At 45.3% G+C, this 13,797-nt stretch overlaps 1 protein-coding gene across 5 annotated transcripts in view; it reads right to left on the bottom strand.

Annotated features, from left to right (window-relative positions):
• Positions 1-13,797, bottom strand: part of slc24a3 (solute carrier family 24 member 3) — a 60,100-nt gene that overhangs the window by 4,772 nt on the left and 41,531 nt on the right. For 3 of the 5 annotated variants that reach the window (XR_014126645.1, XM_027014791.2, XM_081724967.1), the window contains exons 3-15: positions 10,580-10,656; positions 5,528-5,602; positions 5,335-5,419; positions 5,119-5,222; positions 3,752-3,826; positions 3,057-3,082; positions 2,874-2,927; positions 2,575-2,702; positions 2,311-2,471; positions 1,407-1,674; positions 561-727; positions 350-464; positions 40-152 (exon numbers count right to left, since the gene is read on the bottom strand). Coding sequence is in view for 3 of the 5 variants with exons in the window: in XM_027014791.2 (XP_026870592.2) it covers positions 40-152; positions 350-464; positions 561-727; positions 1,407-1,674; positions 2,311-2,471; positions 2,575-2,702; positions 2,874-2,927; positions 3,057-3,082; positions 3,752-3,826; positions 5,119-5,222; positions 5,335-5,419; positions 5,528-5,602; positions 10,580-10,656 (1,448 nt within the window). In the remaining 2 variants the exon portion in view is untranslated. The remainder of the gene's footprint in view (positions 1-39; positions 153-349; positions 465-560; positions 728-1,406; positions 1,675-2,310; positions 2,472-2,574; positions 2,703-2,873; positions 2,928-3,056; positions 3,083-3,751; positions 3,827-5,118; positions 5,223-5,334; positions 5,420-5,527; positions 5,603-10,579; positions 10,657-13,797) is intronic. The other 2 variants (XR_014126647.1, XM_081724968.1) reach the window with 1 other exon arrangement.

The following is a 13,797-nucleotide window of genomic DNA, read 5'->3' as shown; positions in this document are numbered from 1 at the left end:
AGGAATGTTTGCCTTATTGCACTGACATTAGGGACTTACAATTGAACCGTAGTCAATGGCCAGAGTCTGTAGGACCCAGGGCAGTCCCAGGCCCACCAGGATATCAAACACATTACTCCCAATGGAATTAGACACTGCCATGTCACCCAAGCCTGAGCAACAGGAGGAGACAGAAGGCTGAGATAAATACACCGCCACCAGTAATGAATACCACATACAGGAATTCAGATCACTGAATTCTGTCATTTCCCCTGCCATCATTTACATTACATTTTCCCTGAATTATTCCTTGTATCTTCTGTGCTTCAGGGATGTATTTAAAAGAATGTGGCTACGAGGCCATTCCTACCTTGCCGTGCCACTATAAGGCTTGCCATACAGTCAGGGACGCTGGTGCCCGCAGCCAAGAATGTGATGCCCATGATGACATCTGGGATACCCAGGGTAAACCCTATAACCGTCACCTGGGGGACAGGGGAGAGGAGCATCAGCTACTTTAGGGACACAAAGGGAACTGCTGCACTTGAGGCAGTGAACGTTTAGAAAGTGGAAACTCTCACCATCCACACCATGATGTAGGAGAAGCCGGCGATCCAGAGTGTGGAGGTGACGAAGGTGACCATGAACCAGCGCTCCCAGCGGGGCTCAGCACAGTTGGGCACAGTGAAGAACAGCAGCAGAGACAGAGGCCACGCCAGCATCCACTTCAGTTTACTGCACTTCCCCGCTACACACACACACACACACACACACACACACACACACACACACACACACACACACACACATACATATAGAAACAAATGTGCGTGAATACACACACACACACACACACACACAGACACATACATATAGAAACAAATGTGCATGAATACACACACACACACACATACACACACATACACACACACACACACACACACACACACACACACACACACACACACATACATATAGAAACAAATGTGCGTGAATACACACACACACACACACACACACACACAGACACATACATATAGAAACAAATGTGCATGAATACACACATACACACACACACACACACACACACACACACACACACATACATATAGAAACAAATGTGCGTGAATACACACACACACACACACACACACACACACACACAGACACATACATATAGAAACAAATGTGCGTGAATACACACACACACACACACACACAGACACATACATATAGAAACAAATGTGCATGAATACACACACACACACACATACACACACACCCCCACACACACAGAGGCGACATCTTGGGGTTGCAAAGATCAAGTAGCATATTGTGTGACATTAAAATATCTGTGTGCCAACAACAAAGTCTCTGAGTACAGATGTCAGAAAGGTTTGGTAGCTAAATCTGCCGGCACAGGCTACCTGGGCAACGGAAGGGGACAAGAGGCCCCTCATTCTCATCTTCTTCTTCTTCCTCTTCATCATTCTCGTTGTTCTCGTCTTCATTCTCATTCTCTGTGTCGGTGCCAGCATCCGCCCCTCCCCTGTAGTCGTCTCGGTACGCGCCCTTGCGTCCGTGTAGACCTCGCTCCACCCCGGCCAGGCCGTTCTCCACGCCAAGCCTCCCGGGAATCTTCACCGTCATCTCGGAGTCACCATTACTGAAACGGCTGTTTATCAGACGCTGCCTCTACAAACATACACAAATAATGGGAATATCCAAATCAGATATGGTCGAAAGCTGCTACTGTCTACTGTCAACTTATACACAAAACTTTCACAGCAAGTTCTGGGATCTGAAAAACTGATGAACTCTTCTCTGATGTCTTATTATAATGACCGTTTAATGAATTAATTTATGTTTCTTTACATTTGTTGCATAGCGTGTACTGGATTCCTAGATGCACTAGATACACTGTGGACCCAATACCAAACGAACATAAATTATTTAAGTATTGAAAAAAAAATTCAAAATTACATAACTCAAATTCAAAATGAATTTCTCGGTAAATTTACATGCAATGATGATAACTGATCTTGGAGATTGAATCTCACTGGACCCATATGGAACACCACATGGAACCATTTAAACGATGGTCAGTTAGTAAAATTCATTCGGATGACTTGGTACCTGATAACACTGACTAAATCAAACTGCAAATACACAAATGTGCTATGGTGAACAGTGACCAGTACCTTAAATCATAACAGCCAGGTTATGTTTTACTTCCAGGTTTATTCATCAAAAAGTAACAACAAATTGTTTTATTCCTCAGGTATAAATATGGGGTTGTGTGTGTGTGTGTGTGTGTGTTTGTGTCCTGACCTCTGTGATGAGCATGCGGGAGGCCATGGTTAGGCGGGTGCGTGGGGAGAAGTGGCTGGTAATCATGATTCTCATGCCAGCCTCAGAGAAGGAAAGTTGGTGGGGGTACGCAGACAGCAGCTCGTCTACCATCAGCACTGAGGGCGTCCTGTGGAAATTGGCTACACAGGGGAGAAACACACACCCACATCACACACATCCACTTACAAGAGCAGCGATTAGCCCCAAGCCTAGACGCATCCTCTCGCTCGCTGCTCTGGTCACCTTTTCTGAGTAGCACAGCTGTAGCATCACAGCCATCATCGAGCTCTGTGTTGCTGGCTGTGCCGTTACCAAGGTTAGCAGAGTTCTTCTTCCTCCGCTCAAAGTAGTGCACAACACGTGAGTTACACCTGACCAACACAGCAGGAAAAGGGACTAAGCATGTCCATGCTTCAGCTACAACGATTGCTGTCGTTATGTTTTATGCATGAACACATGAACTTGGTGGTTTCAAATATATAATATGCTTAGAGTCTGAAGCCAACGTAGTATCTGAATCCAAAGGAAGATCCATGACTTACTTCATTATTAAAATGTAAACAAGGTACATCAGAATCAGGACAAGAGATTCCCACCTTAAAAATATAACACATCATTTGATCAAAAAACATATTGATGCACAAAATATAATATACAATCACTGAAATAAAACTATGCTGCGGTATAATTCAAAAACAGTCACTAGTAATACTAAGAATACTCACCATGTCACCTTTTCATCATAGATGAACTAAAGAAAATAAAGAAAATGACATTTACACTACAGACTACATTGCAAAATGCAGTAACACAGATATTCCACCAGGGGGAAATACTATCCAGCGTTGGGTTTTATAAAAAAAAAAAAAAAAAAAAAAGCATGGGAAGTAGGGATATTCGGTCTCAATTACTATTAAATCTGAACTATTTAATCTGTGAGCCAACTTTATTCACCTTTTGTTCTTTTAATCATATTAAGGGAAGAGTCCAGGATTCTGTAAAACCAACGTTCAAAACTGAATTATATAACAGCTTAATTAGCAACATGCATGTCTGGCTAATTTAGACCCACACACCTATACAGCATCCCGAAGTCTGGTTTGCAATCATACATCATACAATGCTAACCATACATTATACCAGTACATATCAGAAGTGAGTCAAAAATGTGTCCAGTACCTAAAAGTGTGCTTGAGAGTAGGCTGATACTGCTGTACATGTTTGCCTTGCTCCACACTAGTGACACATGCAGCGTGTGTGAATGCATGGCTTGTGGCGGCTGCGCGTCCCCGGCGGGGGGCCAGGGGGAGCGGGGGCGGGGTGGATGGAGTTTGGGAGCTGCGCGTGTCTCCTCCCCAGCCATGTAAGGGGACCCAAAGGCATCACAGGAGCAGGGGAAACCACTTAGAGCTCTACTCACCACGATGAGAGTGGCCACTGAGATAGTGTAGTAGACTGAGTCTCTCATTAGAGTCCAGCAGGAGAGGCGAACCGCCTGCACAGGGGACGAGAGGGAGGCGGGGAGAGAAGTGGAAGATGAGGTGGGGGTATGCAGCAGAGTGAGTGCTAGGAGATAAAGTGCTATAGATCGCGGCTGGGCCCAACCCTGCATGGCAGTGCTCTACATATTGCTACGAAAGGAAAGGAGGAAGTCCAGGGAAGAGCATTAACAGTAAGCACCACACGTCTCAGTCGAGTGTGTTTTCTGTGGGGTCTGTCACTAACTCTTTTGTACACTTTTAATGTTTTTACTATATGCTACAATAATAAAAACTCTGCAGACATCTATATTAAACTTAATCCAACCTCCTTATGTCTCTATGATTCAATGTCAGTGTTTGTGTGTGTGCATCTGTGTGTGATTATGATGTGTGCGTGAGCATTGTTAAATCTGCGGCACATCACAGTACTTGCTGTGCACATGTTCCCATGTCTCACTGCACAACCAAACCTAACACCGTTCCAACCTTACTGTGTTAGAAGATTTTAACATGAGGCTGCCATGCTGTTACACCTTACATAATGGGCAATCTAGATTCTCTTGACTGATTTGTGATTTTTTGCTTAACATATCGAGGGGCTTTGCCTGCAAAGTGATCAGAAGTCCATTGATTCTAGGCAGACCCCAGAAATGAATACCATGTAAATTCCAACTTCCTGTCCAGAGCCTGTACTCAGCTAGTGGAGCAAGGTGTGGACGTGCGTCATGCTGATGTAAGGAGTGTGCACCTTGCTATAAAAAGCTGCTGCTTGAGCACCGGAAGTGGTGCACCATGGCAACGCACCACAGCAACACAGCTCGGCCTCTGTGTCAGGTGCTCTGCAACGCTTGTGCTGTGGCCATGGCAACGGTGGGCTGCGCACCTGAGCGGTGAGCTCCATGGCCACACTCCTCTCATTCTGGGCTGAGGTCGCGTGCTTTAAATGTGTGCGGGTGTGTGCTTGTTAATGCATATGAGTAAAAGGGATAGAAAACTGGCCTCGATGCTTGAAGTTTGTGAAACCATTTCTCAACAGCTGGGATTTTGTCTTCCTTTAGAAATGGGGGAGAGGGCATCTGGACAGGGTTATGGCTTCCAGGGCAGAAGGTGTCATGCATGAGGCCATGTAGATAAAAGGATATCACACTACACAGAGAGCCACCAAACAACCATCTGGTGCTATAAATAATCTGACTCCGACTTTAGTGACTACTCACAAGGTTTCATACTCGCTGTTAATGCTAAAACTGAGTATTTGTACTGTGAATATGAATGCACAGATAAACACAGATGGCGTGTTCAGTACCTGCCCAGCAAATATCCCGCACACTCCAATGATGCAGAGGATGTTGAAGACGGCCGAACCTACAATCGTTCCTACTCCCACATCCCCCTTGGTGACAAACACTCCTACCACACAAGGGAGAGTTGACAGCAGAATTAAAGCTGCAAGCTGCATCCTGTCTGTGAGGTTTGCGGTTACTAAGAGACACTCTGTGAGCGGGAGAGAAGCAGACCTTACCTATCACAGAGGTGAAGAGTTCAGGAGCAGAGCTGCCAGCTGCCATGAATGTGGCTCCAGCAACATCCTCACTAAGGTGCAGACGCTGACACACACACACACACACACACAGGGACAGAGTTCAGAACATGCACTCAAGCCTTTAGCATGATAGCATACTGCTAAGGCTACCCAGATTTGATTAACCATTTACCTCACAAATCTTCTCCAGGGAGGGTACAAAGTAATCATCACACACCAGGGCCAGGGCATAAAACATGTACATGGCCTTTAATAAAAGAGAGAGAGCGAGAGAGAGAGAGAGAGAGAGAGAGAGAGAGAGAGAGAGAGAGAGAGAGAGAGAGCACATTTAGATCACTCAAATTAATGTATGGGTTAACACCACATACACCCACATGCAACACAGTCACACCAGTCTTTTTAATGACTCCATTTAAAAATTCACACCTCACCAAACGTTATAAGCTTGAAGCAGATTGTACATGACACCTGTGCTAGCAGAAGCATTTGTCTTTATTTTTTTTTCAATTATTTCTTGAATGAATCAGGGTTACATGGAGAGGTATACCTCCTCTCTGCAAGCTAATTTCCTATCAACTTGCACTCTGATCTCCCTCACACTGCAACCTAAGTTCTTCGAGGACTGTTTTTTCCCCTCTTCAGTTCCACAACCACAAACAATGATCTATGAATCGAAGGCAGAGTCTACAGTCACATGGTTAATAAAATGAACAATAAAACAACTATAAGACAATGTAGTATCAGCATTGCTGACCAGCACATGGCCCCACAGCGAAGCCTGTGCAGTGTATCTAGCCACAGAGTTCGGTACTTCCTTGCGCCTTTGTGGGCCAGGCTCTTAGCCTGCTGTAGCCTCTATCAGGAGGGTCTCCAAACACTGTGTGACCCAGCATGGACAAGCAGTGTGATGCCACTTGCACGTGTACTGACCCACATTCCACAACAGACTGCAGCTCCTGATGACACATTCCAATTCATGCAAATATCATATGGCTTAAGGTAAAGCCAGGCTACGTGTCTGGTGTAGGAGTGATTTTTGACATACTGCAGGTGAGTTATTTACAGGTGAGTGAGGGTATGTTCAGACTTGGTGGCTTTGGTGCAATTAAAACAACCCTGGTGTGTTTGCTCTGTTAGTGTGGTTCATTAGAGTAAGTGCGAACGCTTCCTTTCGAACTCTGGTGCACACCAAATAAGAGGACTAAGACCGCCTGAGCAGGTGAGTCTCGGTCCGTTTCTAAACGAATTCTGGTGGGGTTCGTTTGATGTATGAATGTAATATGAACCAAAGGCATCTAAATGAACCAAACACGGGCCATGATGTCACAAGACAGAACAGAGTACACTGAAAACAAAAAATGCTTTCCATTACAGTTCGGTACAGGCATCGGAAACTTTCATCGTCCTCTCTTTGCAGCGTACCTTCTTTGGTATGTACAGTGGAGGAATTTCTGGCGCTGTTTTGACTTTTTTATCCATTTTGCCATGACTTGCTGTGTTTCCAGATGGTAAAAATACCACCAACCCCGATACTGTGTTATACATGTGTCACACGTCACATATCACATGTCACACATCACTTTTTTTTCTCTTTACTTATTTTGGCTCAATTGTAAATTTGTGAGTGTGAACGCTAAGCAAACCAGGACTAAAATGGAACAATGTATCATTTTCTTGTTTGCTCTGGATTGAGAGAACCGAACTACAAGTATGAACACACCCTTAATGGGTTTGTGCAGGCTAAGGATAAACAGCTGGGGTCCCTGCTCAGACCCAGCTCCCCGCCACTGGACCCACTCTGCTCAGATCCAGCTCCCCGCCACTGGACCCACTCTGCTCAGACCCAGCTCCCCGACACTGGACCCACTCTGCTCAGACCCAGCTCCCCGCCACTGGACCCACTCTGCTCAGACCCAGCTCCCAGCCACTGGACCCACTCTGCTCAGACCCAGCTCCCAGCCACTGGACCCACTCTGCTCAGACCCATTCTCCCCGCCACTGGACCCACTCTGTTCAGATCCAGCTCCCCGCCACTGTACCCACTCTGCTCAGACCCAGCTCCCAGCCACTGGACCCACTCTGCTCAGACCCAGCTCCCAGGCACTGGACCCACTCTGCTCAGACCCAGCTCCCAGGCACTGGACCCACTCTGCTCAGACCCAGCTCCCAGCCACTGGACCCACTCTGCTCAGACCCAGCTCCCAGCCACTGGACCCACTCTGCTCAGACCCATTCTCCCCGCCACTGGACCCACTCTGCTCAGACCCATTCTCCCCGCCACTGGACCCACTCTGCTCAGACCCATTCTCCCCGCCAGTGGACCCACTCTGCTCAGACCCATTCTCCCCGCCACTGGACCCACTCTGCTCAGACCCATTCTCCCCGCCACTGGACCCACTCTGCTCAGACCCATTCTCCCCACCACTGGACCCACTCTGCTCACACTCAGTTCTCCCCCAATGAGACTCACTCTTCCAATGGGACTCACTTCAGCCATTTCCAAGAAAGTGTGCTTACATCATGGGTGTTGTGTCAGCTGGCATTTGTTGTTTTTGTTGTGTGTGTGTGTGTGTGTTCGTGCATGCATAAGGGATTAGCCAGCTTGACATCTGCTTGTCCTGACACACAGTGTGACCGATAGGATGTGACTCTCTCAATCTCTCTGTTAGTGCTCATATGCAAGAGGTTCTCAACACTGTGCCGCACATGATTCTGTATTCAACAAACCAGGTCATTATCAAGGTGACTCAGGTGTGTGAGAATAAGGAAAACACAAAAATATGCAGTGCACAGGCCTCACGGATGCATGGTCTCATGCCTAGTCGCTTCACACACAGACACTCACACATTTACCTCCAAGCACTGTGTGCAAGCAGACAAGTCATCTCTAAGCCTACTCGTGGTCAGGTGACCTAAATAGATCATTTGTCACTCTTTATTGCAAGGCCGTGAGCTTCACAAACATCATCCTACATACACTCACCCAAACAAACACACGGGTGATGACACATGGCGTTTGCTAATGCAAGCTTACTGTGGCCCCAGGGAGCTCCTGCCAAGACCTCGTTGATCAATGTGTGGAGCTCAGCCATGTGCATGCACAGAACACCTGCTACACAGTCTGTCTCCCTACTCCTGACCTGACAGGACAGTGCATGAACAATAGACACCCCTGAAGACACACCACAACTGTTCCCAGAATTTCCACCAAGAGGTAGGAAAATTATGTTTTCCTTTCATATTCCATCATTCTTGGTTTATTTGTCATAAGGTTAACATACAGTATATATTAATTATAATCTGGTTGTAATAGAGGTTGTGACCTGCATGCATACTGCAGTATACAACAGCAATCACACATTACCGCTGACGAAGCAGCACCATTCGCCCTGTTCCCATCTCTCTGATACCCAGTTGCCATCCCATACTCCCAGCATGCTTGGGTTTGACAGCCTTTTGTTAACATTTCTGAAGTACCAACTTCATGACTGTGTGAGTGTCACAAGACAGAGTGACAAATGGAAAAAGAGACAGAGAAATGATGTTAGCAGCATAAAACTGCAGAATGCCACATGGAGAATTCTCAATATATTGCACCAAATTCACTTAGTTACATAAACTTTCTGCTGGTTCTGCAAACACATCCTTCCCAGATATTAAATGAACAAGCAGTAAACAATACACGTAGTGTCCTAAACTGAACAATCCAAATAGTGTCCCAAATCAAACAATAAAGTAGTGTCCTAAACCAAACAATACACGTAGTGTACTGCTAGCCACTGGAGAAGTGGCCTGGTCTGGGGGTCTGTAGTCTAATGTGAGTTCTGTGTCATCAGGCCTGAGGCTCGAAGGGGTATGCCATGCACACACACACACACACACACACACACACACACACACACACACACACACACACACACACACACACACAAACACACACATACACACAAACACACACATACACACACAAACACACACACAGAGCAAAATTAAGCCTCTTTCTGAGGGCCCCACAAGCAATGTTGTAAACACTACTTCTGGTCAGAGTTTAAGGACAAGCCAATTGAGATAAAACCATGAAAATACCGAGAGCCACAATCACAGGCCAGATCTCAAATAAATCAGATCTGAGAGCAGTAGGGGGGACGTGAGGACCACTGAGAAGCTAACTCAGCCCTTTTTGCTCTCACTTGATTTTTGCCCCTCTCCTCCGAGTTCTTTGTGAAGTGACCTTGGGTATGAGAAAGGTTCTATATAAATCTAACAAAGAAATAAATATGTCATACTTGTTTGGAATTTTTATACAGTGGAGGGCTGCATATTTTTAAAACACTTTTCCTACTATATTTATAGTAGCCATGTAGACAGGGCTGAGGTCTCCCTGTGCCGAGCTTCTGCCAACCCTAAAAAATAGCGTATCTTAGTTTTTAGAACCACCTTGCACAAGAAAAGTGAAATAAAGACACTGACATTTCATATGTAAAGTTACATAAGGATAATTTCTGACAAATCTGTGGGCTAGTCTCTATCAGTAATTATGCCTTTTCTTCTATTCGCTTCCCCTTTTTACATTTTAAACTCTTCCTCATTTGATTTAACAGTTGTAAGGCTGATCTGGCTGTGTTTCTGTAACACATTGATCAGCACTAAATAGTGTAATGGCTGGTGTTGGTACTCCAGGAGATAACAGTGACTGCTGACAAACAAGGTGTTTTAGGAAACCAAACCATGCAGTGGAATTCCTGTCTGTGCCAATCCTTGTTCCTTTCAAACTCTGGCCAAATTAAACATCACTGTGAGTTTTCTTGAACAAATACCATACAACTATACAGAACCCAAACTGGAGGCTAGTGTAGTGAAGGCTAGGTTTCATTTGTATCTTTTAAAAGTGTTAGATGCAGTGACAAACATGGCCAAGGTGGCTGTGAGGGCGCGCAGACTGATGTGTGAGGCATGTGTGAGGCATGTGTGAGGCATGTGTGAGGCGAAGGGCCTGCATGCATAGTACAGATTTTAAGGCCATAGGCATGCAGGTTCATGATGTTAGCAAAGGTGTTAGCTGGTGCAATGCAACCAATCAAATGTACCTAATAATAACAACCACCATCAGTAACACACACACACACACACACACACACACACACACACACACACACACACACACACACACACACACACACACACTTGCATAAACACATGCAGGCATAGCTGTGGGGACACTTACACTCATGATGTGAAGGGCCACTGCTCCCTCCATTCGCTCCTGGTTGGTGAAAACATCCTCAGGGAACTCATGTATACCTGAGGACAAAACAAATATGTACATCATTACAGAAGCAAACACACCTAAATGCACACGTGAAACAGCAGCCAAGTGCCTTGCAGAAGACACATCCCAAACCATAGAATTAAGCAGTTCAGCCTTGCTTTTACTCAACACAACTCATTTCAGCCAAGGAAAACATTTGAATGCAGAAACTGCACTAGATGGTCCATCTAGTTATAGTGCCATTAAGGAAACATTTTGCAATAATGGGTTTGAGATGATGAACCAAAACAACAACAACAACAACAACAAAACCTACTGCAGTGTTGCATTAGTGATGCTTAAAAATAACACCTGAGTGGTACAGATTCATCTCAGCACTGGTGCCTGAACATGAATTGAGGCTCCAGCACGAGGGTTAAGCACACACGACAACAATCAGTGATTTGCAGCTGCCGATTTTCCTGCAGGCTACTGAGCTGTTATATGGGCCCTTGGAGCGTAGCCGCTCCGTTAACAAGCCATTCACGAGCGCACCATGTCTGCGAGAGGCAGAGGCCTCTGCGGGGGCTCCCGTTAGGCCAGGCAGGCTGTGGCAGCCCGGAACCCAGCGGGAAGAGCGGAGTCAGCGGCGCGCTCGCTCAAGCGCTAACATCGCCCTCGTTCCCCTGCTGCCATGACGTCAGCGGCAGCGCGAGCACGGCTCCGTGTGAAACGCCCCGACACGCGAGCCCGCGGGTACGCGTGCCAGGACGGCTCGGCAGTGCTTGGCTTAAGGCTGAACCCTCTCAGTGTGGCTGGGTTTGCGGCACTGGGTTGTTACATTCCGCTTCATTAAACGAGAGCCAGGCTCCTGCTCCGCATTCTTCCTTTCAGCACCTGATCTGAACCTAAATGTGCAGATTGGTTTTACTTCCATTTATTTTTTTTGGAGACACCTTTCCCGGCAGGTTATCCCCGAAAGATTAAAGAATGATGTCGTTACACCATTACACTGGACGGCAACCATAAGGAGGTTGTATCAGTTGTGACAGGATGATTGCCGGATTTTTGCTCCCAGTGAACAGAAGAGAGGTGTGCGTGCCAGCTTCACACCACCCTCTTCCCCACTGCCAAAGTACCACACACATGGACTAGGTTGGGGGAGAGATGGATAGAGAAGACAGGTGAAATGATTCATGCTGGGAGGAAACATGTTAACATAATGTCGTGTCATTTTCACTGGTCTTCTCCGGCCTCCTCTGTCATCTATGTATAGGTACCACTAAATATCTCTCTTATAAGAAGGTGATTTTTGTTATTGTTGCGATTTTTGTTAAAAAAAAAATAAAATAAAATTAACTCTGATTTTTGCAATACAACTGTTTCTGTTGTATTGATTTTATTTTTAAATTTTATTCTTATATAATTTTAGAACTTTTAATCACCTTTTTATAAAATGCTTCTCCTTCTCTTTCTTGTTATTGTTCTGGCAACACTGATCCTCAGTAATTTTGCTGACTGATCCTCTTACCCAGGCTACTGGTTAAACCAATCAACTCAGTGACAGGAGGGCTCATCCCCCCGTTTATTTCACAAAAAAATAGAAAAAACAAAATTAGAGAAAACATCACTTTACCAAGCGCAAAAGACTGATGAAGAGCAGACAGAGGCATCTTAAGTGTCCCTGCAGGGCGGAGGTGCGCACTCATGACTGCAGTCTTCTTTCAAGAGACACACACACACTCAGGTCTGCTCTTCTTACAGGCCATGGAGCATAATACTGGCACATAGCACTAGTGTGTGTACTCATAAGAGCCTGTGATTAATCTCATTTCAACTGCAGAATCACAGCAAACAGAAACAAGCAATCCTCAGTCACTTGGTCTGGACCAAATAAAACTTGTTTATGTATAGCTTCACATCTGTGCAACACTGTCAAAACCGCAAACAGCAACAGAAGTCTCTACTTTGCATTTCAGGTGTTGGTTCATTATTAATTTTATGCACCATATTTCTGTGACTCTGTGATGAAAAGTAACTGAGAATTTTCAATTGCTGCTTATTTTTCCATTGCTGGGTGACAAACCCATAAGCACACTCTGTTATTGGTATGAGATAACAACAGCAAACTTTGGCATCAGCGGTCATTTATTACCCAGAAAAAGCCTGCTTTGACTGCGTACTTAAAGAAGCGACAATCAGACATTCTCACATTCTCTGTACTTTACCCACGCTTCCAGGTAAAGGCCAAAGGCCACTTCTCGCTTCTACACACATGTATTGTGGAGTGGTCAGAGCAGAGATAGAGGTACTGGTTCTGCCCAGCCTGTCCCCTTGCGGCGCTGTGGCACCGCGGGACTGGTGGGGCTAGTGGGAAGGGGCACTGTCCACATCAATTTACTATAGCCAGTACCAAAACCAAGAGCTCCTTCACACTGAGGGCTCCTTGTACATCATACACAGAGCTCCACAGACAGATGGCATATTCAGTGATACCCTCCTCATGTCTTTACCGTCATACATCAAAAAATGTTGCTGCAGATCCAATGGTGCAGGTGGAACCTGTGTATCAGTCATACAGTTACTGTCAAACCTGTGCAGAGGATTTAGTGTGGGTCTTAGTTACACAAACCACAGGGGAAAGTAGCATCTGCTGTCAGATAAGCTTCACTGATGCAATTAGAGTTTTTCTGCTGTTGAGTTAGATAAATATGGTAAATGTGGAGCTAAATGTCTTTATTTCATGTGCAGGACTGGCTTCACTGGCTTTGTTTGTGCCATATAAAGAGTCAAAGGTCACCAGTCCAGAATACTGGTATCTTTTAGTTCTGATCTAATTTCTGTGATTATTATACTGTTACTAATTCCAATAAACATACAGTGAAAACAGTTATTGAGAAAGAAATGAAATGAAAAAGAAACACAGAAGATCACGTTAGTTCCTTAAATCCTGGACAGAAGTCTCAGCCCAAATATGTATGTCCAGTCAGACGTGAAAGCCATGTTTGTGTGATGTTAACATATTAAAGTGTACAGAGGACACCAAATCACCTTCAATTAATGAGGACATTCTCTTTTGTCCTTGGTATGTTAGTTGATAGGGAAAGATGGGTTATGTATATGTATGTATGTTAATGTGAGTGTGTGTGTGTGTGTGTGTGTTCAAACATCATTAATGCTGCTTGCATGACCTT

This window comes from Electrophorus electricus, chromosome 12 (genome assembly GCF_041902795.1).
Source record: "Electrophorus electricus isolate QZ-2024a chromosome 12, ASM4190279v1, whole genome shotgun sequence".
NCBI classification, from domain to species: Eukaryota; Metazoa; Chordata; class Actinopteri; order Gymnotiformes; family Gymnotidae; genus Electrophorus; species Electrophorus electricus.
Note: the sequence above shows the minus strand (reverse complement) of the source record. Positions and strands in the feature narration are given on the sequence as shown.